The sequence below is a fragment of the Electrona antarctica genome (genome assembly GCF_951216825.1).
Source record: "Electrona antarctica genome assembly, chromosome: 14".
NCBI lineage: Eukaryota > Metazoa > Chordata > Actinopteri > Myctophiformes > Myctophidae > Electrona > Electrona antarctica.
Genome location: NC_136795.1, coordinates 37617442 through 37643333, shown reverse-complemented (window position 1 = coordinate 37643333; position 25892 = coordinate 37617442). Strand labels below are relative to the sequence as shown.

General features: G+C 44.1%; 1 protein-coding gene across 3 annotated transcripts in view; it reads right to left on the bottom strand.

The window, feature by feature from the left end:
* axin1 (axin 1) overlaps positions 1-25365 on the bottom strand; it is a 30058-nt gene extending 4693 nt beyond the window's left edge. Inside the window, exons 1-9 of one of the 3 annotated variants that reach the window (XM_079519479.1) lie at positions 25240-25365; positions 20272-21246; positions 10024-10164; positions 8709-8808; positions 6554-6691; positions 3027-3622; positions 2647-2817; positions 2215-2436; positions 1442-1549 (exon numbers count right to left, since the gene is read on the bottom strand). In XM_079519479.1, coding sequence (XP_079375605.1) covers positions 1442-1549; positions 2215-2436; positions 2647-2817; positions 3027-3622; positions 6554-6691; positions 8709-8808; positions 10024-10164; positions 20272-21167 — 2372 coding nt within the window. In that variant the 5' untranslated portion in view covers positions 21168-21246; positions 25240-25365. The remainder of the gene's footprint in view (positions 1-1441; positions 1550-2214; positions 2437-2646; positions 2818-3026; positions 3623-6553; positions 6692-8708; positions 8809-10023; positions 10165-20271; positions 21247-25239) is intronic. The other 2 variants (XM_079519480.1, XM_079519481.1) reach the window with 2 other exon arrangements.
* Positions 25366-25892: the final 527 nt, after the last annotated feature.

The window sequence follows — 25892 nt, the reverse complement described above, 5'->3', positions numbered from 1 at the left end:
TCACAACCCACAAGTTTTGTATAATATTTCACAACTCCACAGAGTTCAGGTTATTGAGTTAATGGTGCCTCCCGTTTTCAAAAGCAACTGTGGTGTTCCTCGAGGGCTACATTAACTGAAGCCAACACGGGGCCGATTGCAGTGTTCAACAGGCATACAAAGTACTCAATCCCAGTCCTCCTGGGTCTAATGGACTGATATATCCACGGGCAATGCGAGGCTATCTGCCTTTCATCTGCTCCTCTCAATACAGCTCCCTTGTTCCCCTGCATCCCTGGACTACCCTTATGAAGAGAAGAGACATGGGAACATCAAACAGACACCGTGCTCTGAAAGACGGCATCAAAAACTAGCCTTGTCCCTAGACTGCACCATGTCTCCATCAGCCAGTACAGTACACAGTGCAATCTTTGCACGTTGTCTCTGCTACCATCTCTCATACTGAAAACAACAACAATAATAACAATCATAATAATAATAATCACTCTAAGCGAGATGTATCATGTAATAAATAAATTCAGTTCTTTGACATTGATTAGTGATTACAGAATGACTTAAAAAAAAATCAATTTCCTTTCCTTGCAATGGGTAATGATTCAACATGTAATGGACGAGCCACGGGGTTGATGTGTTAAAGAAATCAAGCAATCCCCCCCACACATTCAGACATAACAAACACAACAATTAATTGCATTATAAAAAATAAAAAAACAGGGATACTGCCTGGGACTCTACAAGGGGGATACTGGCTACTTCCAAGTAACAAAGCACATTAAATTCACCAGAAGCAATGATGTATTATTATTGACTACTAAATAACCTGGTGGGTCTACAAATACATAAATGCACACAGCAGTGTCCGTTAGCCCATACACACAGCATTCTCATCGCGATCTCACCCAAACACGGTGAAATAACACAGATTGAATTTTGTACATACACTACTAGAAAACCCCCAAATCCGTACATATTACACTGAAATCCTCCCCAACGACGGAGGGGCAAACTTGAGCAACGAGAGTCACCACTGGGCGGGCTAAAGCGAGCGAGTCGCCGTGGCGAATGTGGCGAAGTTTGATTGAGCAGACTCAGCCCCGGCCGAGTTGCAAGCCAGTATCACAGAATCGTAAATAATGTTGTGGGGAGCGCATTTGGCCCAACTGAGATAATGTGGTGAAATCCACGCCTCCGTCGGGGCCAAAACAGTATAGTAGTGTAATATGTACAGATTTTGGGGTTTTCTAGCAGACAGCGTATGTACGGAATTGCCAATCCGTGTTATTTCACTGTGGTTGGGTGAGATCGGGCTCGCATTCTACACTGCCAGCGATGGGCATGGGAGGTAAGAGATGGGGGTGACCTTTGACATGTCTATGGGATGGGACTAGTGGGAGGGAGGGGAGAGTTGGGGGGGGGGGGGGGTGGGCTGGTTAGGACGTACTCAGACTCGGAGAGCTCAGTGTCAGAGACGGCGGGCACCACGCTGAGCGGAGGGAATAGTGCAGGCCTTAGGGCAGTGCGACCCCTCTGGATCACCTCCATCACATACCTGAGGGACCGGACAATCCCAGCAGTTAGACACATGGACTGCTCTGTGTGTGTGTGTGTGTGTGTGTGTGTGTGTGTGTGTGTGTGTGTGTGTGTGTGTGTGTGTGTGTGTGTGTGTGTGTGTGTGTGTGTGTGTGTGTGTGTGTGTGTGTGGGGGACGGTAGTTCCGCAGGCTAGATCTAACATACACATCATACAGTGTAAGTTAACGCCTGGCTTACATGCACTCTGATATTAAAGTCCTGCGATTATATCAAGCTTATCGACCAAAGAGAAAATGGAAATGAAGGACATTCGATGCCAATTAGACAGTGTCAAACTTCCCACCCCTTTGTGTTTGTAGACGTCTCAAACTCTCTTCTTTCCTGCCTTGATCTCCTTACCCCCCCCCCCCCCCCTCCCTCCCCCTCTCTTCTTCCCTTTATTTGTTTTTCTTGGAAAATGTGCATGATGGGAACTATGCACAAAAACGAATTTCACCCACTTTTTTTACTTGTAAAACTGTGATGTGACAATAAAGCTGATTCGGAATTGTCCCTTGTTAAAGTGAAACAACTCGTGCTGGAAAAACATCGGCGGCTGGAAGGAAACACTCGCGCGTGAACCTTGACGCTTTTAGTTCATGGAATATGTCGGCCTCTTGGCCCCGGGAAAAAAAAACCTCACCTTTGCTTGGGTTGCAAGGTTCCAGACTTCTTCTTCTCCTCTTCGAGCCGCCGCCGCGCCTCCTCCAGCTGGGTGAGGGGGTTGGGGGCCGGGTTGGGGGGCATGGTGGGGTCCTGGATGAAGGGATGCGACGGCTGCACGTTGTTCCGTAGCTGGGCGCTGACCCACGGGTGCACTCCTCCCGGCCTCTCCGCCGCGGTCTTCTTGGACCCCGTGGTGCTCCTTGAAGACAAACGATAAAAACGTAATTCTTTTTAAGTCGGTCATTTTCAAACGACGTATCCAACAGGCTGTGTTTCAGCCGTAAAGCGTGAGCTCCATCCACTCCATCCACATCCCGCGATAGACGAGACTTCGACATTTGTAGCCGAGCTCTTTGACATTTGTAGAATCGACCTCAGGTCTCAAGCAGGCAGTTTACGGTTTACTTACCCGTATGGACTCTTCTTATGCAGGCGCCCGCTCTCTTTCTCTCCCTCCATCATCCACAGAAGGATCTTCTGGTTCCTCTCCATCTCCTCCGGAGGCAGCGGCGTTTCGCCAGGCCGCGCCGACTCCTCGCCTTTCTTGAACGTTCTCTTACATGCCATGCCACCTTTGCTGCTAGACGGACAATGAAAATAAGTTACCGAAAGTAGACCATATACAAGTGCACAACAGGTTGTGCTGTGCTTGTAAATCTGCTATTTCCGCTGAATGTTCATCTATTTTTTTACCAAAAGTTCTTCTATTTTTGCTCAGAATAGAGATGCTAGGATTGGAGACGATTGAAAAAAGAAAAACAGTACACAGTGTCTGAGTTGGGTTCATACCTGTAACCAGCGGGGTCCGCCGGGTTGGCGCGCATTAGGCCGTCTGCATAATTCCGAGACTGTGAGCCATAATGACTGTTCTCCGTGCCCCAGGGGAAGGCGCCGTGCACACGCATGGCAGCCTCTGCCTCCACCTGCTCTTTGGGCTTCCCCCCTCCCCCCGTGTGATGGATGTGGTGCACGTGCTTGTGGTGGTAGAGGTGGCTGCTGGTGTCTCCCTTTGGCCCGTGCCTGGCGGCGGGATGTTTGCCCTGGCCCGAGGAAGACAGAGGCACTCCATTTCCGTTCGCTTTGCCTCCTGGGAAGCCGTCCGGGGAGCGGGACTTGGGGGAATGGCGGCCCGTGCCTGGCGACTGGCAACCGGGCGTCTTCATGACGCGTTGGACGTGGTCGTCCAGGATGCTCTCGGGGTTCTCCTCGTGAGCGTCTCTCTGCAGCGGGCCGTTGTAGCCGATGTCTCTCTGCAGGGGGCCGTTGTTGTAGCCGACGTCGGCGTAGCGCGAGCTGTAATGCTGCGGATAGGCCACGCCGGGCGGAAGCCTGTGATTGGACGATGAAGTGGCCGCGGAGACGTCGAGATCATCCTCTTCCTCCTCCTGTTGAGGGATAGACATAGAGTTATGAATAATAGAGACGGCACCAGAATTCCCCTCCTATCCACTTGCACGGATTTGCTCACCCAGCGCAAAAAAATACAAAATAAAATACAACATCATAAAAAAAAGAAAGAAAAGGGGGGACAGATGCACAACGGAGAACGCTTGTTTCACATGGCTGTTAATGATACGCGTGTCATTCTTGTTCTGTATTAACCTTAGGAAGAATTAAGTTGTTTTTTAGTTAGCATTCTGTACGTTCCATAGGGCTGGACCACACATTGCTGTCCCTATTGAGTGAAATTGATCAACTAAATATTTATTTTTATTTATTTAATTTAGAGGGTAATTATAAGGTATTATTAATGAAGGCATACAAGGATCCTTTTAAACATCAGAATTATATACGGTACACAACAGTCACCCGGAAGGTTTTGGGGGTAATAAGCTTCTTTTTTCCCCCCAATAGCCGTTTGTTTGTTTGTTTTCATAGTGACCACGACTCGTTTTGGTTAAAATAAGGACACATAATAACCGTGTAATGTGTTATAGTCATTCCAACCTGCAGATGGCAGATTTGAACCAACATGCTAATGAGTTGCTATGGGGTTCTTTAATATTACTGCAGAGATGATGAGGTAGAACATGCATAGGATGGTCAGTCAAATGTGCAGTTGCTGCCATGTACTGTTTGTAATGTATGCAGCATGACATACGTGCCTTTGTGATGTTTCAGCTAGAAATATAGTCACTACATCCATTTTGAACTGAGTGAGGACATTTTTTCGTTTTCCCTTAGTAGAGAGTGTGTGTACAGGGGGGGGGGGGGGGGTACAGTTGTGATGTCATTGTTATAGTGTGTGTGTGTGGTGGGGTTGGGTGACAATTCTTTGTGTCAACTGTGTTGCTCAGCAACAGATTTCCAACTGAGAAACCATGAAGTGGATTTGCCTATAAATCATGCTTTAGAACAGAGGTTCCCAACCACCGGTACGTGGACCGGTGCCGGTCCGGTCCGGTCCGCGGGACATATACCACCGGTACGAGAGAAGGGAATCCCAAGTTTTCCCGACCGTGAATCTATAACCCATGCGTCACACCAGGATTTTCCAAAGAGGAGTGAAAAGAAGGATTCGTCCAAAATCATTTCTGAAAAAGGCATAATCCTAACCTTTTATTTAATCATACTATCCTTGTTGATATTATGCCATTTAGGTAAATTATATAACATTATGTTGTGATATAATAATAATATAGCAGGGGGTAGGCTACTTGAGGCCAGTCAACTGTCTTCCGAGTTTTGGAAGGATGATGCGCGACCACGACGCACCACACCAAAGATAGCCTGATGAAGGTCAAATAGACCGAAACGTTGCTGTTCCCTTAAAAAACTTTTCAACTGCATTTGAAGACAGTGTGCAGAAGATTTTTCCTTTTTCAGTACGTCGGGCACTTGGTTGTCCTTCTCCTACGCACCTGTCGCCATGTAGGTGTGCAAAAGCCTTGCTTTTTATCCACTATCACAGTTAAATTATCACTCAGGATTTTTGTGTATAGACAATCTGCAACTTCTCAATTCACGCAAATTTCCAGTGACAGTGACTCCTATTTGTGTGCATATCGCTGCCCCGGGTGTGGACATCTGTGTTAGCATGAACCGCACTGAGAGCTATTCATGGAGCTATTACAACTTCATTTCTAAAGACACATTTCAGCCCTGCTTGGCTTCTCCGCTGCCTCTTTTCCAAATGCTTTTGATGGCATTTCAACATGGAAACCCTTGGCACACCACGTTGGACAATTTATGAGCAAGGCTTTGATGCTCTACAGGTAGCAGATTCCTGGGTGGTTTGGTACTCGGGACTTTCTGACGGGGGGGATCTAGCAGAGATTTGCATGCCATTACCTTGTTGTGTGTGCACCAAGTTGGTGTGCTCTCATTTGCCCCTTCTACTCTTCACCCAATAAGAAATAAAAAATGTAACTATACGAAAGCAAGGTGAATAGTCTGAGCCAAGACGGCAACATAGGGTCGACGAAGACAATGCCATTTCTCACTCGCTCCCAGCTCTCAACAGAAGACACCTCAAGTTCTGTCTGTGATGGCAACTTCTCTGCCTGCAGGGCCCAAAACACATAAATTATCCCCCTTGAGACTTAATACTTGGCTAGCTGCACTGACGGAGATTTCATTAAACGATGCAGGCAAGCAGTTTCATCACTGTCCAACTGACTTCAAAAAGGCATTTCACTGCTTCGGCCTCACAAGTGGCTCCAGTGTGCAGGTGTTCAGAATGATACTGGGGGGAAAAGCGACGTCAACAAAAGACCAAGTATGGAATTCTCCAAAGGATACATAAAGCCATTTCCCACTTTTACTGCTGACCTAGTTAATTTAATTTAATTATAGGTCTGATGAATTTAAGTTAAAGTTATTCATGGTCAGAGAATTTTTATGAATCTGTTTTATCCCATTGTAGTTTTAATATAAATATTTAACATTTGAAGAGCACATAAAGCAAACCATATTGCAATACATTATTTTCTGTTACGAAATGTGTGTGTATATTTTAAGTGAGGTTTTAATTTTACGTCATAAATGATCTACTTCATGAGCGTCAAAGCTGTCACTCCCATACATGGAATAATAGCCTACATAAATTATTCAATTCATTCACAATTATTCAATAATGTGAAAATATTGCTTCAGCATTTCTGGGGGGGATTTTAAAAAAGAATCTCAAGTTCTAGTTCATTATTCAATAATATGAAAATATAGCTTCAGCATTTTTTCCCCCGGTGCGAACAGGGTAGCATTTAAAGGATCACCCAAAAACACTTCCCATTCCTGTGCATAAGATATAAACGTAGCCCCCGAAGGGCTTTGAGATCAGCAAAAGATGGTTCCGAGATTAGTTAATAGTTGCATACCAGTCGTACTCTCTTCAGCCGCTCCTCTAGTTTCTCCTGCGCCTCCCTCTCCCGCAGCACTCCTTCCAGCCTGCTGATGAGATCTTCTGCAAACTTCTCCGGCTCCACGTGTATATCCTTTGGTATCCGGTTTGTGCGCTGCATGCGTGGGGAGAGACATACTGTTAAGTCCCACATCATCATGTGCTCCCAAGGCATGGGCACTGATTGTGTTACCGTCGCCATCTTCTGAGCACAGAGGCAGTAGATTTTAAAACAAGTGGGCTGCGCACATCCAGTCCCTCGCTGGTGCTGGACAATAGGTTCATACAGTGTAGAAGAGGGAGAAGTCCGCACATCAGCTCAGCTCCACAGTGTTTTATTTATTTAAAATACCGACATTCAAAGACACAATGTTTCGGCCATAACTGGCCTTCATCAGGTGACAATGATGAAGGCCAGTTGTGGCCGAAATGTTGTGTCTTTGAATGTCTGTGTTTTTTCCCCACAGTTTTGTTTATTCAAGATTTCAGGGTATACAGTAACTCAGATAATATAACAATGTGACACACCCATACGGGACAAAAAAAATAACATACATATAAATGTCAAGAATGTCGTGTTTTAAATAAATAAAACACTGAGCTGAGCTGTGTGCGCACTTCTCCCTCTTCTACACAGAGGCAGTAGAGGTATTTAATAGTGCCAACTCATTGTCCTGTTGTTACTATGAATAGGATAAAGCAGTGATGAAATGTTCGATTCCCGGCTCAGGATAAGTTATCCTAATGCCCTTCCCTCAATTTAACGTCGATCTACACTGACCTGACCGAATAAACTAGAGATACCTTAAAATGTATTAATGTATATTACATTTATATAATAACAGAAGAACATACACTAGGTTGAAAACTGCCACTACATAAAAAGGTTTTTTGACAATTTTATTGCATCTGAGAAATCTCTTTAACCGGTGGTCTGCCGTGATTAGCCAATTGATTCATGGTACTGTATACTTTACTTTACATTACTACCAACCATTTTCAAAAAACATGCTGCTGTTTGTTGGAATCAGCAATAATCCCACTTTATCCACTTTAAAATCCCCTGCTTCTCCAGCTGAGACTGATGTGGGTGGATTTACTAACTAGTGGAAATTTGAACGTAATCTATAAAGCAATATTGTTTTCCAGGGATTATTTTTGGCTAGACTTTTCAAATCAATCTGTGCTTTTTTTTTGCAATAACATAAATACATACTGACAGGACACAACAATGCATTAGGTTGAATTACCTATTTACTACCTACAGTAGCAAGTAGCAAGTTTGAAGTCTCAAATTTATTTTATTTCTGTACTGAAATGAATGGAATCCAATTCTTAAAGTTGGCCAGTATGGTCCTTTTAAAAACCTTCTGACAAACTGTATTTCACCCTTTGAGTATTTGTTGCTCATTTCATACCAGTCACAAGTCACAAGTCACAAGAGGGAAAATTAACAGCCTGCCAAAACACAGCAACGATGTCAAGTCAAGTACAGATTTTATACCATTTATATTGTTGCAAGTGACTGAGCTTAAGTCATGGTTCATTTGCTGGGGCAAGAAAGGGGCAGGGTGACGCTTCAGAGATTTTACTGTAACAGACATTCAATCCATGCATCCTAATAGGATGCAAAGTGTGTCATTTTAATTTGACTCCTGACTCCAAGGCCCCAATTAGGGTTGGGAGCTCTCCCTGCAAGACAGACAGCAAGCTGCAGCGGAAGGCATTGGGGGGGGGGCGGGCTGTCATGGAGGAACACTCATTTCTTCTGCTAGGCTTCAGCACACACAGCTTAGAAAAGCATCAAGCGGCGTTTAGACAGCCCTCTCTTTCACCATCAGCTATTCTTACACTCCATCACAGGCCCTGAGACACGAAGGGCTTAAACACACACTTCTGCAATGGTGGAAAGTGTGGAAAAAATAAGGGAAAGGAGAAGGGCAGAGAGAGAGAGATATAGGGTGAGAGAGCGAGATGTAGAAGCAGACATACCGAGAGAAGAGGGAAATAACGAGAGAGAGAGTGAGAGAGAGAGAGAGAGAGAGAGAGAGAGAGACACACACAGAGAGAGAGAGACACAGAGAGAGAGAGAGACAGAGAGAGAAGAGGGGAAATAACCCAAAATAACGTACCGGTATATGAGGTAGAGAGACTCGCCCATTAGCTTTGGCACTTTCGTGCATCTCCCGGCGATGCTGTTTGCGGTATCTGTAGGGTGGTACCCCCCCATCTCTGGAACAGACATTTTTATAAAACATAAGTATCTGTAGGGTGGTACCCCCCCATCTCTGGAACAGACATTTTTATAAAACATAAGTATCTGTAGGGTGGTACCCCCCCATCTCTGGAACAGACATTTTTATAAAACATAAGTATCTGTAGGGTGGTACCCCCCCATCTCTGGAACAGACATTTTTATAAAACATAAGTATCTGTAGGATGGTACCCCATCTCTGGAACAGACATTTTTATAAAACATAAGTATCTGTAGGGTGGTACCCCCCCATCTCTGGAACAGACATTTTCATAAAACATAACTCATGAATAAACAACATTAGCAGCTTTTGAATTTATAGCCGAAACCTCAACCACCATTATTTTTGGGGGTATAAACCGAATACTTGAGTGAAATGTGACTGAATAGATGTTATTGGGAAAGGGGTGGGGGGTGGGGGGTTATTATTCTTGTCCCCCTGCAACAGCAGTGGTCTGGCAGATTGTGGATGCCGTGTTGACAACACAGTCAAATGGCAGTGGTCATGCTGGGTGTGATTCTCCTGTGCTAGAAGCTCTGGAGCAATTAGCTGATAATGGCCTCTAATCCATTCCACTTCAAACACGTTTTTCCTTTTTCTCTTTTTTTTCGTGTGGAGGTTTTTGTGCAGTTGTGCAGGCTTTGATGTTCCGTTCGGTACGATTCCCCAATGCCATCCCTGAACTTGGAAAACAGATTTGTTATCTTCCCTCTGCCAGAACATTTTTGGTCTGCTCGCTCTCAACTGAAATTGAAGTTCTGCCAGCTAAGTAAATCCTGATGAAAAATATTTTTCTTTTGCTTTTCATATCAAACGGGGTGGGGGCTACACATTTATGTACGAAAAGAGACAAAGAAGCTTTGCTTTCTTTGTTCCTAATGAAGAACCGAGACAAAAGAAAAACCTGAAAGGAATGTTAAACATTGTAAGCTCGACTGAGACATCAATACAAAGCGGCTTCTGCTTTCTGAATGAAGACCATATACTGTATATCTCTTTATGTTGTGAGAAGAGGCCATTCTTCCACTATATGATGAATAAGTAACGATTAAAAAACATTACGAATCTGGCGTTATACTATTGAAGATAATGGCCGTGGCCGGTATGAGCGCGTGTAAACACAAGTGTACCGATGTTTTGTGCAGTGTGTGTGTGTGTGTATGGAAAAGGAAACACTGCGGTCGGTACGTACACACTGCTGTCGGTAAGGGAGAGTGTGTCTGCATCACTGGACATGCTCTGCTGCTCACTGTCGTTGGCACTGGTGGCCGGCGCTATAGCGAAGCCGCTGTTGACATAGTATGGGTTGGTGGGCTCCCTCCATGGTGCATGCCTGCAAAACAAACACGCACGCACACACACAGAAAACAATTGAGGACCAACATGCACGGTAAAATCCAGTGTTCATTTGACTCCGAGTGAAGAAGAGCGTTAACAACATAGCAACACACTACTATGGTCAAGAAGAATTAGGTGATATGATGATACATACATTGAATTAATGACAAAACTATAAAAATGTTCTCCTTGGAGCACAGGTCACCGCCGGGCCAGGTAGTAGCCAATCAGGATGAAATATGCTAAATCGGACAGGTCCGTCTTGATGACATGACTATAGAGATAATGTTTCACCGATTTGCGTGATGTTTGGACAAAATCTGTAGGAGTAATATAAAAAGAAATGTTGCAAAGATCGGCCTGCTGGTGGCACTATAATAGGCCAATGTGAAAAGGGTGACATGTTTTCCTCTTCCTAGTGGGAATGTGCTTGCAACACTTCATGGTAATTGGACGCTCCATTCATGATTTGAGGCATTTTGGTAAAAACGAGCCACTCCTGCAAACTTAAGATAAAAGGCAGGCAGATGTGTAAATTGCAGGGCAGAGGTTTTGCCTTGGCCTCTAGGGAGTGTGCGTGCAAACGTTCACACTGATTGCTCCAGTTATAGGTAAAGAACAGGATCAGAGCGCTGTTATAGCACCAATGTGCGTGCAAAGTTTCACGGCAATCAGACCCTGCGGCAAATGAGGCATTTTGTTCAAAACGGAACACTACTGCAAATTTTACAATCTTACCCAATCAGGATGGAATATGAAAAAAATCACACCCGTGTGAAGTGAGGGCGACCTTATCATCGTACATCATCATCTCATTCCGGCCAATCATAATTTGCGTCCTCACCTTCGTCTTCAATGTTTGTGTTATGCAATGTTTGTGTTTACACGAACACTCAAAATTGTCCATTCATTGTCAATGGCATATAATGTTTGTGTAGGACAAAGTTTGTGTTAGCATACACCAAAAGCTGGACATAGGGAGGGGCTATATCGGCCCTCAAAAATCGGACAGATGCGTCCTGAACACATGACTATAGAGATAATGTGTACCAATTTGCGCAGTGTTTAAACAAAATCTGTAGGAGTAATATACAGAACATTGCACTCTAGGGACAGTGGTAGACTCTATAGGATCCATAGTTGACACAAGCATTTCTTTAAGCTGCTCCCTGTACATGAATTATAGATCATGGGAGGTGTCTCTTCACCTCACCTCTCTTCACAACATGTTGCTCTTTCACGGCGGAGTGACATTAACCATGTACTGTATATACGCACCTTATATACTTTGTTGCACGTCAATAGCGGAAATAGCCGACCTACAAGCTCTGTAAGAGCTTGGAGATTTTCGCCAAATGTTTGCCTACATTTACCTATTATGATATGCCTAGAATAGGAGTTCACGTGGTTAACCACTAAAGCTAGAAAAAAATTGACGATCTTAATAGTTTGGGGTGTATTGTTAGCTTGTAGATCTGCTATTTTTGTCTAATATTCCCCCCAGAATATGGATGCTAGAGGGTTCAAGTGGGTAATGCAGGAGGTACTGAGTTCAAAACAAAACCGTTGCTTCTGAATTTCTGACTGCTTTTCATTAGCCAGCCAGTTTCTAGCTTAGTTTCAGACAGTCTTTGTAAATCTGCTCAAGGAATGCCTTGAATTATAGGAGCTGAAACTAAAAGTTTGCTTTGAACAAGTATCTTTCTCTTCTTCGACAGATGGCTGAGGCATTGTTGTGTGTAGTAGATAGGATACTGGCAGTAGTGGGTACTGAAGCCAAAATGCTGTGTTGCTTACCGTCTATGCGAGGAGTGAGGATGCATTTTCACACTCACTTGTAAACCTGTTATTCAAAGTAGCCATTTGGGTAATTGGCTCATGAATCGAGGGGGACGCGTTCAAGTTTGCACGTGTGGATGCACGTGCACATCCGTGCTGTACCGTACTCGTGCGTGCATGTGTAAAAATACTGGTGTCGCGTGAAATAACCAATGCACCCTTGGCACCAGACCGGACCAATCACAACACTAGGTTTCATGCATGGGGAATGTAAATCTGTAAAGCCTTGGGCGGTACTTCCGACAAATTACAATACTACCACTAGACACTCAACGGGTCTGTCTAATTAGGTATTTAGACCACTTGGCGGGCACTGGGTGAGAGAGGACGGGACTACCTTTTTTGCAGAGCCTGGATTTCAACGGGCGCTGATGGCTGATGGGACGCTTGTTTTACAGCGCCAGCTACTACTAGTAGGGCGGGGTTATATAACCTCACAAAAACTATGCCTAACCCTAAACTCACAAACTATGCCTTAAATCTAACCCTAACCCTAACCTCAGTAAAACTATGCCTAAAGCTAAACCTAACCTGTAAAACGAGCGCCCCCCCTCAAGGCCTATTCATAGTCTGGATTTCCGGTGATGAGGTGACCACCGCTCCGGTGGTGTGCTGACCACCGGAGCTGAAATAACATTGAGCGGTGGTGAGTAAAAACAGAGAGAAGGGCTGGAGCGGTGGCGGTGGTTTGCTCTTCACCGCGGCTCGTGACGTCATGTTGTAGTTCAGTGGTCACCTAACCACCGAAAATCCAGACTATGTATGAGCCTTCAGCGACCATCGACACCCAGGCTCTGCAAAAAAGACTCTCCCGAGAGAGGACACCTGCATGGTGGCAGGAGTCGCAGAGGAAGACACAAAAAACAGAACCAGATGGAAACGGATGATCCGCTGTGTGGTGAACCCGATGAGAATAAGGAAAGGAAAGCAGAAGGATGGCACTGTTTCTAAAAATGATGACCGCGTTGATCCATGATAGCAATGACAAATGCGCTACTCGCTTGGTTGTACAGACAGGCTGCACAAAGTGTTGCCGCTGCCCTCTAGTGGATGAATTGGTTAATGCTCTATATAGACGTAAAGTACAAGGGGGTATGTGGGCAAACATCGAGAGCCCCCGCCCGTCTCCCTCTGTGAACTTTGTGGGAGTTCATTTAGGCCATGAATGGGATGAACACTTAAAAGTGTCTGCACTCATCTGTGAATAAGCAAAGACTGTATGATGTAGCCAGATTGCTCAACCCAGTAAGCCACTAATAATGCTAACTAATTGTCGAGTCAACCAAACCACGCACATTTGAGCCCTAACATTTTGACATTTGTTATGTCAATGAGCAACAAGAAACCACAAATAATATTTCATTACATTATGTGTGTTCAAATGCAGAATGGTTGCTAAGGCAGGAAAAATGTCTACCCCCCCCCCCCCCCCCCCCCCCCCAAACAACAGGCCATATGCTATTACCTCATCTAATCTTTTAAAAGTGATCTGAAAGACTATATAATGTCCTCAGTTGTCTGTCTAAAAATGAAGTGTGACTTTCTGCAATTCCAACCCAATGCTTGATTGATGAAATAATCATTTAAAAATAGCCTCAAGTGTGCTGCGCTCGCTAATTACATTTCATCATGTCCAGGGCCATTAAGGGAGTAGTACATTGATAAGTGAGGTGCAGTTATATAGATTTTGGCAGCCAGAGAGAAATCCGTGTCTTAAATGCTGTCACATATAACGCTCAAAATGGCAAGAGGCAAACTCATCACGAGAGGGCTGAATTAAGTAACATGAAAGCCGTTGAAACTCCCTATTATTAAATAGTCTGGAAATTGAAAGCAAAAACTTGAAAGCTAAGTTGTCCCTGATACCTGCTTTTCTGGGAGGGAAGGAAAAGAATTGCTGCATCTTAAAGTCAAGGTTTTTCTGACTGTTGTGTGCAAAAAGTAGGTCAACTTCTTGGGATAGAATAACTCCACTAAAACTCACTGCACCATGGCAATGGTCTTGGTGAACAGTGTCTTTGCGTAAAAAAATAATAATATTAAGAGAAAAGCACTAAAATACTTGAGCTATTTTAGATGCAAAATCTTTACCCACCTCTATGCCAAAGTTAACTCAAAATAATTGAACATCTTCCAGTTCCATTCCATCACAGCTGAAACTTATTTGGTGAACTAAAGAATCTGTGCATGCACTTTGAGAGAGGGATTATTTTTTGCACAGGCAGCAAAAGACAGCAGTATGACAGCATCATGACACAACAGTTGTCAGGAATGATTTATATTCCTGACAACTGATTTACTTTTAGTTTATTTTGGTTATCAAATCAATCACACAATCTGACTATTGAATATAACACCTGTGTGGTTACGGTATATTAACCATGCCATGGCTAAGTAAGAAGCGTATTGTCTTTGAACAGATCTGTGGCCCTTTCCATACGTACACTGGTGTGTGTGTGTGTGTGTGTGTGTGTGTGTGTGTGTGTGTGTGTGTGTGTGTGTGTGTGTGGTTTTTTTAAACGTAGCTTTTTCTATGTGTTTTGGGAGTTTCGTTCACGCATTTTTCTCCCCCTGGAAAACTTCGTCCACAGCAAAGATTGTTAAAAATCACACCCGTGTGAAGTAAGTGGTGCAACTCCGTGTGGGGGTCCCCGGGGGGGAGCTCCAGACCCACAGGAACGCACCCAGGGTGCCGGCCCGATTCCGGCGAGCCGCCCCGAGTCCGAAACGGTTGAGAAATGACAGAGTTACCGTGTGGGGGTCCCTCTACTGTACCCTCTACTGTCACTGTACTGTACTGTACTGTACTGTACTGTACTGTACTGTACTGTACTGTACTGTACTGTACTGTACTGTACTGTACTGTACTGGCACACCCGAAATCACCATATATACAGTTAATATGTGCGTGTGTTTGTGTGTTAGGTTGCGCACAGGTGGTGAAAAACAACCATGCTGTTTTCGTGCTCAGACGCAGCCAGCCACCCAGCCAGGCAGGAACCCACACACATAGTCACTTAAGGAAGTGGTTGCACCACATAATAACAGGTTTTATTCTGGTAGTGGCCTGTAACAAGGCTAGGTAAAGAAGGAGAGAGAGAACATTATAGGTACTGATAGGCAAACTGGAGCTGTAATGGAATGCATTGGAATGCCGGGTGGAGTTGGCAAGTGTATGAAACACACTATATGAATGATCGCAAACTTCGTTAAAGTAGAGAGGCTCGGGCCTCAAAGTCAGCATGACACACACCATGTATTTACGTAGCTGCAGTGGGAACTCTATATTAGAGTTGTCCAGATACCATTTTTAAGTATTTTTTAAGTACTTAATTTTTAGTACTCGCCGATACCAAGTACCCATACGAGTACTTTATTTTTGTTGAGTAACCACTTATTTTACCTCCTTTTTCTCATAGATGCAAATGGATCTCCGATCTACACTTGTCCGTTGTCATTTATGCTTGTAGATCGGCTGTTTTGCTGAAGTTTTGGGTCAGACTTGCTCCTGTTGCATTCGTTCAGCCTAGTGTCAAATTGTCAATTGGATGTTTTGGTACTCGGGTAAAAGTATCGGGACCGGTTCCGAGTACAGAGTACGAGTACTTGAGGGTGGTATCGGCCCGAGTAACCGACACCGGTGTCGGTATCGGAATTCGGAACAACTCTACTCTATATGATTATGTCTTAGTCATAGTGATACATACATGGTTATGTCTGAGTCATATTGAGGGCAGCCTCCAAGTGGTCCACCGACTGACCGCATTACACACAATGTGCACATTATATACATTTATTGCAGAAAAGCTGCCTGTCAGGGTGAGACTGTAGTTGTTGACAGGCTGTCAATACACTATCGCACGATGACAGCTGTTTTAATGTGGACAGAGACTTGTTTATAGACATGCTCGTGTATATGGGAATATTTTTTTAAATGACCCCCGCCCCCTCAGTGATTTCATGAAGAAATCCAAAGAAAAATCTAAGACATTCCATGAATTAGAAAACAAATATCTAGAAGTAGTGAAAGTAGCCGATCTACAAGCTCACAATGCGGCGCGAAGCGACGCGTTGTGATCTTGTAGATCGCCTATTTTCACTAGTTTGGGTCCCAGGCGAATGTCTAATTTCTCTTTTGAGTCATGGGCTAAAAGATTTGGGAACCACTGCTGTAGGACACCACCACCATTCAAACATAGGCTACAACAACAAACCATCCGCAGGTCTAGACGAATACAATTTGAAACGGTTCAAATACACTCTCTGAGCAGGTTTTGCTGAACCAAAATCATTGGAAGTTTTATTAAGAAAAAGAAAAACGTATTCTGTACCAATAGTCCTTTTTGGGAAATTGGCAGGGAAGATAAGGGCCCAATAAAGAGTCATTGTTGGATTGATAAATCAGCCTACTCCTACTGTCTATTGTCAGAGAATAGCCCAATTTACAGCCAAGATAAGTCAGAGCAGCATCTTTCCAAGAGATTATGGGTGTATCAGTTCACATAAATCACAGCTCAGTACAATTTGGTGGTGTCATGTGTTATTGACATGGCAAGGAAAAAAGAAATGCCTTTCCATTTATAGTACATTTATATTTATAAATGTACTTTCTGTTTATAGATTATTATATTCAATTACTTAACACGATTACCCATGACTCTGGAAACATGCTTATTCATCCAACAGTGGATTTTCTTAGTTGTTTACTCCTTTATAACCAAACAGGTTATAGACTCCTTTGTATTAAAAAATTGTGATGATTCAACAAATTGATCGTAGTGCCTTGTGATACAGATACCACCGTTTAATAAATCTCAATGTTTCCTTTTGTTCCTCGGCGGACTCAACACTTAAAGGGGAAAACCACCCATTTTCAACATTTTACTATGTCATTAATATACCTTAGAGCTGTTGTGTGGAAATAATAAAAAAAAGTCCCCCCATTCTGCGTTTCCTAGAACTGTAATTATGAAAGAAATCATTAACATGGTGAAACACATCTTGATGACATCATCAAGATGTGTTTCACCATGTTAATGATTTTTTTCAGACCTCTAGTTCTAGGAAACACAGAATGGGGGGACTTTTTTATTATTTCCACAACAGCTCTAAGGTATATTAATGACATAGTAAAATGTTGAAAATGAGTGGAATGCCCCTTTAAGTGTTTCCAAACCGTTGAATTTGGTTTTACCTTTCTTGTTGACCAAAGGCTCTCTTTCCGTCATCTTGGCTCGAGTTGAACTAGACATGCCACTAACTGAAAGAGAGTTTGGGCTATCGGGGAGGAGCAACAGGGATCAGCCGGAGAATCGGAGCGGCAGGGGCGGTATTGCAGTCGCTGTACCCAGTGGCGTATCCAAGAATTACGTTTTGGCCAGGCAAGATGTGTTAATTGTCGTCTCCCCGCGCACAATCGTAGCACTAAAGGTTTTCAAAGAGATATACCTGCCAGACGAGTGGGATACAAAGGCTGAAAGGCATGCATTTACATTCCAATGGGTGATTGAGGGTCGCGCTCTACCGCGACGGCCAATCAGCTGTCCATTTTAATAGTTCTCAGGTCTTGTTTTTGTCCTCTTTTTTCTCATTGTATGGATTTTGGCCAGGCCAGAAATAGATTTGTACAGGCGGACGCCTGCCCTCGCCTTATTGTAGATACGCCTCTGGCTGTACCACACTGTTTTGTGATGAAAAGAGAGTTGAGCCAGAAGGCAAAGCTCTCTGTCTACCGAGCAATCTTCGTTCCCACTCTCACCTATGGTCATGCAGTGTGGGTCATGACCGAAAGAATAAGGTTGCGAATACAAGCAGATTAAATGAGTTGCCCCCGCGAACCGACTACGGATAAGCGGTTGAAGATGGATGGATGGGGAGGGGCAACAAAGTGTACCATTGTGAAGGAAAGGTGTGTTCTGAATGAATCACACAAGAAAGACACAACGGAAGCGTCGCTGTGAAACGGAACGCCACGCAATAAACATTTTATCTCTGTTAGATTGTTTTCATAATCGCTGGAAGACAAAATCATAATTGAGACGTTGAATGTTTTCAATTATGTTTAGGGCTCTTTTGAGAAGCCCCTAAAACCAATGCACACTTCACTTAAGTCAACAGAGTGTGATGTCTGTGGCAATAAACACAGCATCCCCATCACTGCAGCAGTGCAGTGGTCTCCTTGGCCCTAGCTGAATCAGCAGAATAAGGTAGCCCTGAGGGCAGCCGAGTCCCTTTCATACCCTTCATTTCATATTCCTGCTCACTTTTTTCACCTACTTGTACTGAATCGTCTGGGATGTGTTGGTGATAAAGTCAATGTCACATTTGTGTATAGTGTGCCCTATCTTTGTTGAACAGACATCACACAACAGTTTCATTCATGCCTTATTGACCATCACACTCATAACCTATAGGTCAACTAGAGCATTTCTGCCTCTGGCTTTCCCTGCTACTACCTGGCCGCCTGGTTTGCTTTCTTTCGATGTTGCCTCGTGGGTAGTAATCTATTATGGAGCCCGGCCGATGCCAGAATTTTGAGTCTCGGTTTTGGAGAGTCCTAGAACCCCCAGAAGATTTGATTTGATTAGTTTATTTTTGAGAACATCAAACTTGAATTTATTTATTTAAACTCTTAAACCCTATTAGAAAATGGTGAAAAATAGCCTGTAGATCTAATCTGCCATTATTATTATTTTGAAGATTTTGAAGATTTTCACGAATTACATGCCCAAAATATATGGATGGAAAGGTTGAAAGTAGTAGTAGCAATACAAATGTGGGTTAGGGTCAGCTGCATAACTGACGATACCAATGACCAATATATCGGGCAGGTCGATACATCGGTCATCGCAGCCATGTCAGTTTTGGATTGCAATCCTGAACACTGACTAAACATATTAAAAATGCATAATGCTACCCTTCTGCTGAAGCAACTCCCTCACACCCTGACAATGGCTCCTGCTCAAACATAGGTCTAAGTTAAGATGAACTAATAAAGGCTTTTTAACTTTTGTAACACCAGAACTGAGTGCCATTGCCATAGACCTTTCCTCTTAGTACCCAGTTGAAATAGCGTGTTTGCACTGAGTTACGGTTGCTAGTCTAGTGAATGGTTCAATACAAATACATACAATATTTTGCACCAATGCGTTGCTCACACTCACAGGCAGCTGAGGTAGATATCTCAGTAATAGATGCACAATCAATAGAAACTGAGGCAAGGAAGCAACCAGGTGCTCAGGAGGTGTGCAGGTATAAAATAATGTAAAAATAGTAAAAAGGTGCTCCTGGGATCAATCGGGATAACACATATATAGAACAAAGCGGAGATCCGGGCACACTTAATGTTAAAATTAAAAAGGAGGAAAACTTTATTCAACCGACATGTTTCGACCTATACGGTCTTCATCAGGGCTAGAAACATTAAGTGTGCCCGGATCTCCGCTTTGTTCTAATCAATAAAAACTCTTGACACTTTGAACAGCTTCACTCTCTGATATCAAGCATAACACACAACCCATACACTGACGCACACTAGCCAATGCCATCCAATGATCCAACAGAAGACTACCAGTGGTATTGAAAATAATAAGAAAGGCGTTTCCAGAAATGGATGAATGAATTGCTTTAATAGATTTGAAAATATTTTGTTGTGCTTCATGCCAATTGTTCATAACATTTCAAGGGAGATCATTAATGTTATATAGTTTATCTCTTATGTTTAAATGTTTACTACAATGTATGATCTGCACTCTGCATTCATAGGCAGTGCATAGCACCATTAAATCAAGGCAAGATTGTCTTCCACCTTTCCTTCCTTCCTTTTCTCATTTATAAAGAAAATCACCTTCAAAAATCATGGTCACCTACAGAAAGACATGTGTATAGTATGCACCTACTGTATGCATACTACACATACACAGAGCCTTCTAAAAGCAAGCAAAGGAGGTTCCTGTAACCTCTGACACTTTCTCACAGATACACAGCCACAGATACTTAAGAATTTCCTCCTGTGTTGCTTAAGCTGTCCGTTGTGCTACATCCAGGCTCTTTTCATCTCAAACTTCAGGCAGCACTCATACTGAGAGGTAGCAAAGGGGTGTAGGTACGCGCGTGTGTGTGTGTGCGTGCGTGCGTGCGTGCGTGTGTGCGTGCGTGCGTGCGTGCGTGCTTGCGTGTGTGCTCATATCTAATTCAGCGCTTGAAGAGTAGCTTGGTAGTTAGAGGCTGAAGTGAATGCTTTTAGATGGCCGGGAGGATTTACCTGTACTCTGGAGTGTCCGGGAATCTCTTCGTGTTGGCAATGCGTGGCGTCGTCTCCATTAGTAACTTCTGTGTGAGCCTGTTGCTAGGCGTCGGATCGCACTCGGGCAGTTCCTCCAGCTCTTGGTCGCACTTCCACTCCTCATCTTCATTTAATGTCGGTAGATACCCCGACAGAACTTTTCCATTCCCAGAAACAGAGCTCTGATCACTGTACAACTTAGGGCTCTCTCCGCCAGTCCTGGTGTATTCCAAATATATGTCAGACTTGAGAAATAAAGGGTAGGTGTTCTCCTCTATCATAGTCTGAATCTCAGTCTGAGCCTGGTCAAACATGGCCGGATCAATGTGTAGCTTCATCACACAGTCTTTAATGAAGCACTTTGTGGGTGGCTTGATCTGTCTGGAGACAATTCCATTGTTGTCCAATATATATTTCTTATAAATTGCTTTTGCCAGTTTCAACTTCTTCTCCTCGTTGCCCTCATTGGCCTCGAGTTTGCGGAATCCGCTGCATGCAAACCAGAAATCTAACATGTCTGCACACTCCTCTTGCTTGAGGAACGTCCTAAACAGATGGATGCCATCCTGATCGTCCAGAAGTGAGTGCAGAGATTCTGCCCACTTCAAGTAGGGTGGCGTAGGGGAAGCACTGCCCTCTGGCTCATAGCCCAGGTCCAAGTCAGGCCGCCTGGGCGTAGCAACAGAGGCCTCACATTTGAGGATCTCGTTCTTTGAGGAATAGATGCCGTTGCCATACTGGCGCCCATCGCTGCACACCAACACACCTTCCTCCCCGGGGACTGGGGGTCTGGGGGCATCCTCAGTAAAGCTGCCTCCCAGGTGGTCCACTAGGTAGCCCCCCTTGTCGCTTACGCTCATAGTCACAGCGTCCATACGCCACGTCCCCGTGGAGCCCACACCGCACAACAATTAGATCCAGACCTCTACTTATGCCACTGCGAAAAAATGTCTCCTGCAAGGGGAGGAAATACACAATGAGATGCAGCTTCATTAAGTCATCCAAATGCAGCCCAACTCTTAGCTTGTTCAATGTACCGTAGTCCGTAACAATACAGGGTTACAATAATACTGTCATAAACCATGTTAAAAGTAGAGTAATACTACCCGATAGTGTGAATTAACTGGTTACTGCAAGATCTTAGTAAAACACTGAAATCTATGTATTATTAATATGAGGTACCAGACAGCATCAACACATGAGACCTTGTAAAGTAAGCTACACAATTCTGGAGAACTAACAAGCAACAAGCTGCTGGAAAATACACCCCAGGAGCAACATTCACCTCACTCTCTGCATCACAATACATCTGATATGTAATATAATGTGTTATAATTAGGTTGAACGTTATGACGCTAGCTGCGGTCCAACTGAATTAACACATACAAGCGTATCATGACAACCCCCCCCCCCCCCCAACAGTGATAAAGTTATATTAGTCACGATCAATAAAATCCATGAACTGTGAGCTGTCGCCTCATAGCTAGAAGGTCCTGGGTTCGATTCCCACTGGGGACGCTGTGGGCGTGTTCTCTCCTCCTCAGTGCCCATACCCGAGGCGGGGTTGGCGAAAGGGCCTTTCTGTGTGGAGTTTGCATGTTCTCCCCGTGTCCCCTAGGGTAGGTACCCTCACAAAAAACATGCAGTAATCCTGGTCTCTAAACTGCCTCCCCCTGGCCAGCCGGGGCGCCTGATGGAGGGGAAAGGAACTGGTCGGAATAACGTGTTCCTTCCACGCGCTACGTCTGGCCGGGGAAATTCCCCCCTGTCAGGTGAAAAGAAGCAGCTTAGACTCCTCATGCATAGAAGGAAGCATGAGGTCAGTCTGCTGCCCCCCCAGGTTGGCAGAGGAAGTGTAGCGCCTAGGATTACATTAGATAGTTGATACTGGGTGAAAAAGAATGGGTTGCAAAATCGTGGGATCAAATTTAGAAAAAAAAGAAAAAGAATCCATAAACGCGGTCATTCTCCATCTCCTGTTAGCGGTCTGATATGGTCAATATTGCACAGGTCTACTGTAGTCCCCATTGTGTATTGTTGGGCTCTCCCGCCGAATTAAGGTAAATTTGTGATTTAACCCCAACTCCACACTGAACATATATGGAGACTTCCTTTTGGTGAGTGTTATGATTTATGACCTCAGCTGCCTGACTCAGTGCAGACAAAACATGTATCTGCATAAGCATATTGATAACCATGACACAATGATTGTACTGTCCACTACCGTATCGGAGGGAATGACTATGTGCAATATGATATGAGACGCATGCGTGACTGCGTGTTCCTGCTCATTCTGTTCTTATCTTTGTTTCCATAATCTGCTAGGGACGTCATAGATACACTGTTCTTACTGTATATATTTCTCTGTGTGTGTAATAAACTTCAGAAGATATGTGTAATACTCCGTTGTCCGTTGTGTTGGCATATGTTCTATGCGACTCGATGGATCCTCACCCACCACCCCTTGGTTTAGAATGATGGAGACTTCTAGAGACCTTATAGGTGGTCACCCAAATCACAACAGTGAGCACCACATAGGCCTACCTATATGGGGCACACAATTGACAGGTGCAAGGAAGTCTTCATATGTTCAGTTCGGGTAGGAGAATGTTGTCCAGTTGAAGCTCATAGAAAAGTGGAGAGATTTTTAACTAAACTGGATGACAATAGCTGACTCCAAGTCGCAGCAATTGATTAGGCTATTGGGCGAGTGCACTACACACGCACACAGTGCTGTAACGTTTAATGCTGCCGCGATAACTCACCGACAGAGGAGGGTATAGTGATCTATGGCTGTCTATATAGAATACGTGAAATGTATGTAATGTCACAGCCATTCTAGGGCAGTTTGCGGGCTCATAAGGATGAGATCCCTATCAGACATTTAAAAATAAATAATACAAAATACTACATAAATAAATTCCGGTTTATCGCAAGTTTTGAAGAACAATCTATTCTTGTCGTATTATTATAGAATTGCCTTTTTTTCTTTTGCTTTATTATAACGAGACAGTGGAAAGTGACAGGAAAGCAATGGAGCGGTGACCTTCAAATACAATAAAGCTTCGGTCCTCAACCCAACAACACTGAACTACACTGCCCCACATGTGCACTCAGTCCCTACGCTCATTCTGTAGCTCCGAGATGAAGTCACACACCGTTACCAATGCATTCCACTGCGTTTCAGAACAGGCGCATGGTTTCCACTAGGAACATTGCTTACCCTTTTCTGCACAGTGTATCCAAAAAGTAAAGCTTCGATAATGAGCTGAACTAATTTTACTTTATTAGTGGACAAGAAAATCCAAGTTACGGGTTTTTCAAGGAAGTTGTGCTCATTATCGCCTCCCCTGGTCGAATGTCGACAGACTGAAGTCAGTCGGAAAATCTATCTAATTCCACATTCGACCAGGGGAGGCGCAGGGGAGGCACTAATGCGCACAACTTCCTTAAAGAACATGGAAGTGGCTGACTAAACAAGCTTCAACCCATAACTTGGATTTTCTTGTCCGCTAATAAAGTAAAATTAGTTTAACTCATTATCGGACCTTTACTTTTTGGATACGATGTGCTGGGTACGCAACGTTCCTAGTAGAAACCATGCGCCGGTTCTGAAATGCAGTGGAATGGTAACTGTGACCTCATCTCGGAGGCGGAGTTACAGAATGAGCGTAGGGACTGATATGGGGCAAATGCTGTATATTATTATACTACATCAATCACTCTGCTAACAACAATTTATCATTTGGAGGTTCAAACTGTAGTGTTAATAATTATTTTTTCTTTACATTTTGAAATTATTCGCAACTGTGTTAGAAATGTAGATTAGAAATCATTTCAAGTTTAAAGTCACTTCCAATTTAGGCTACGCCCACTTACGCCATTGTCCAATACAGGTACATTTATTTCCTAACTAATGAAACCCACTAATACCGTTACCTTTTCCCAACATAACGCACGGACGGATACATGCACACGTGCCACTGCATTGCCCAGTTGAGAGAGTTCTGAGAATCAGTTTGCCCTTGAATTGGACCGTTTTGATCCCCCTCCCTTCCCATTTCCAGATCCACCCCCACGCCCCCCGTTGCAGTCAAAATGCTATGGGATAATCCCTCCGGTTGAGATAGCACTAGCTTACACTGCATGGATTTCCGATTCAACATTCTTTGCACGGCTAAAATAAAATGTAGTAGGCTACTGTACTGTACTGACCAGACCACGCGAATAACATGGGAAGCCCTGGCCGACTCACTACCAGCCTTGAAGTATAACTGAAAATGACACTAGATAGAAACTGCCCGGGGACAACAACAGCGATCCATGCCAGCATGCCTCCTCGGACTGTATATCTACAGCTGTGTGTGTGTCTATTGTTTATTGTGCATGATCAGACAGTGGTTGTGTTTCGCAGGCGACCTGTGTGTGTGTGAGCACTAGCAGGCTGTAAGTACACTACAGCCGTGTCTCCTTTGAAGTGAGCCTCTCTCACATCACATTCATGTCTTGGCCTCTCCAGAATGAGCAGAGCAGAGCAGCGGACTGGCGGCGGTATACGGGTGGGGGAGGGGAGCCAGAAACAAACTCCGTACACACACACACACACACACACACACACACACACACACAGTCAGCCAGCCCAGCCACAGCCAGGCCCTTCAGCAGCCGACCGACAAGTGCACAACTTTGAAACACTATTTACCTAATCGTTCCCTCCTATTATCCGCGCGTATGGCCGTGGTGTAACTCAATGAACAACTAGCACTTTTAACGCACATTTTGCCCTCCGTTACGAGGCGCAGGGAGAGAGAAAGATCACACTACGATTTCGGATTTGACTTACATACAGCAAAAAAAAAAAAAAAAACGATGGCACATATCTCCCGACTACCGCAATCCCAATCCCTGAGCTGGGGAAGGAGGAAAAAAAAGTGATCTATACTTCACCTGTGAAAATCTTCTTGCCGCTTTCGGGTGCATCGGGAATACGAACCGACACGGGTCACTATGAATAGTGTCATAGGTGCGATTTGCAAAGAGTTTAAAAATAACAAAGAAAACAGTCCGTTCTCCACCTTTCCATGGCTGCTCTCACTGTCTGTGTACTAGCAGAGGGCTGTGGAGCAGATGATGCACAGCGCCTCGCGTGTTCACAGCACACATTGCCTGGTCTTTGAAAGAAGGAAAGGGAAGGAAAATATATATCCTTGTACTTTTATTTTCTGATTTATGGGGTCGAGAAACGCACACACAGGTGACGGCAGTGGTCCGCCAAATGAACGTGTATACGTGCATATAGGGCTCTGGCGACGCTGTTACCCAATTTAGCCCCGTGTCCTCATTGTGTAATTACAGTGGAAAATAGTTTCACGCGTCCTCTCGGGCCAGTTTGTGAGCAAACGGCGTGACATTGAATCATACAGCCAGCAATGCATTGCATGCTTTTGTCAGGAACACAATGGGCTACACATTGTGTTATACTAGTCTAAGACGATATCCCAATGTAATGACTATGGTATGGTTGCTGTGCCTGTTCATTATAACGGTCGATCATGTGGTAAATTAGTAATTATGTATATAATTTGTGGATCTATATTGGC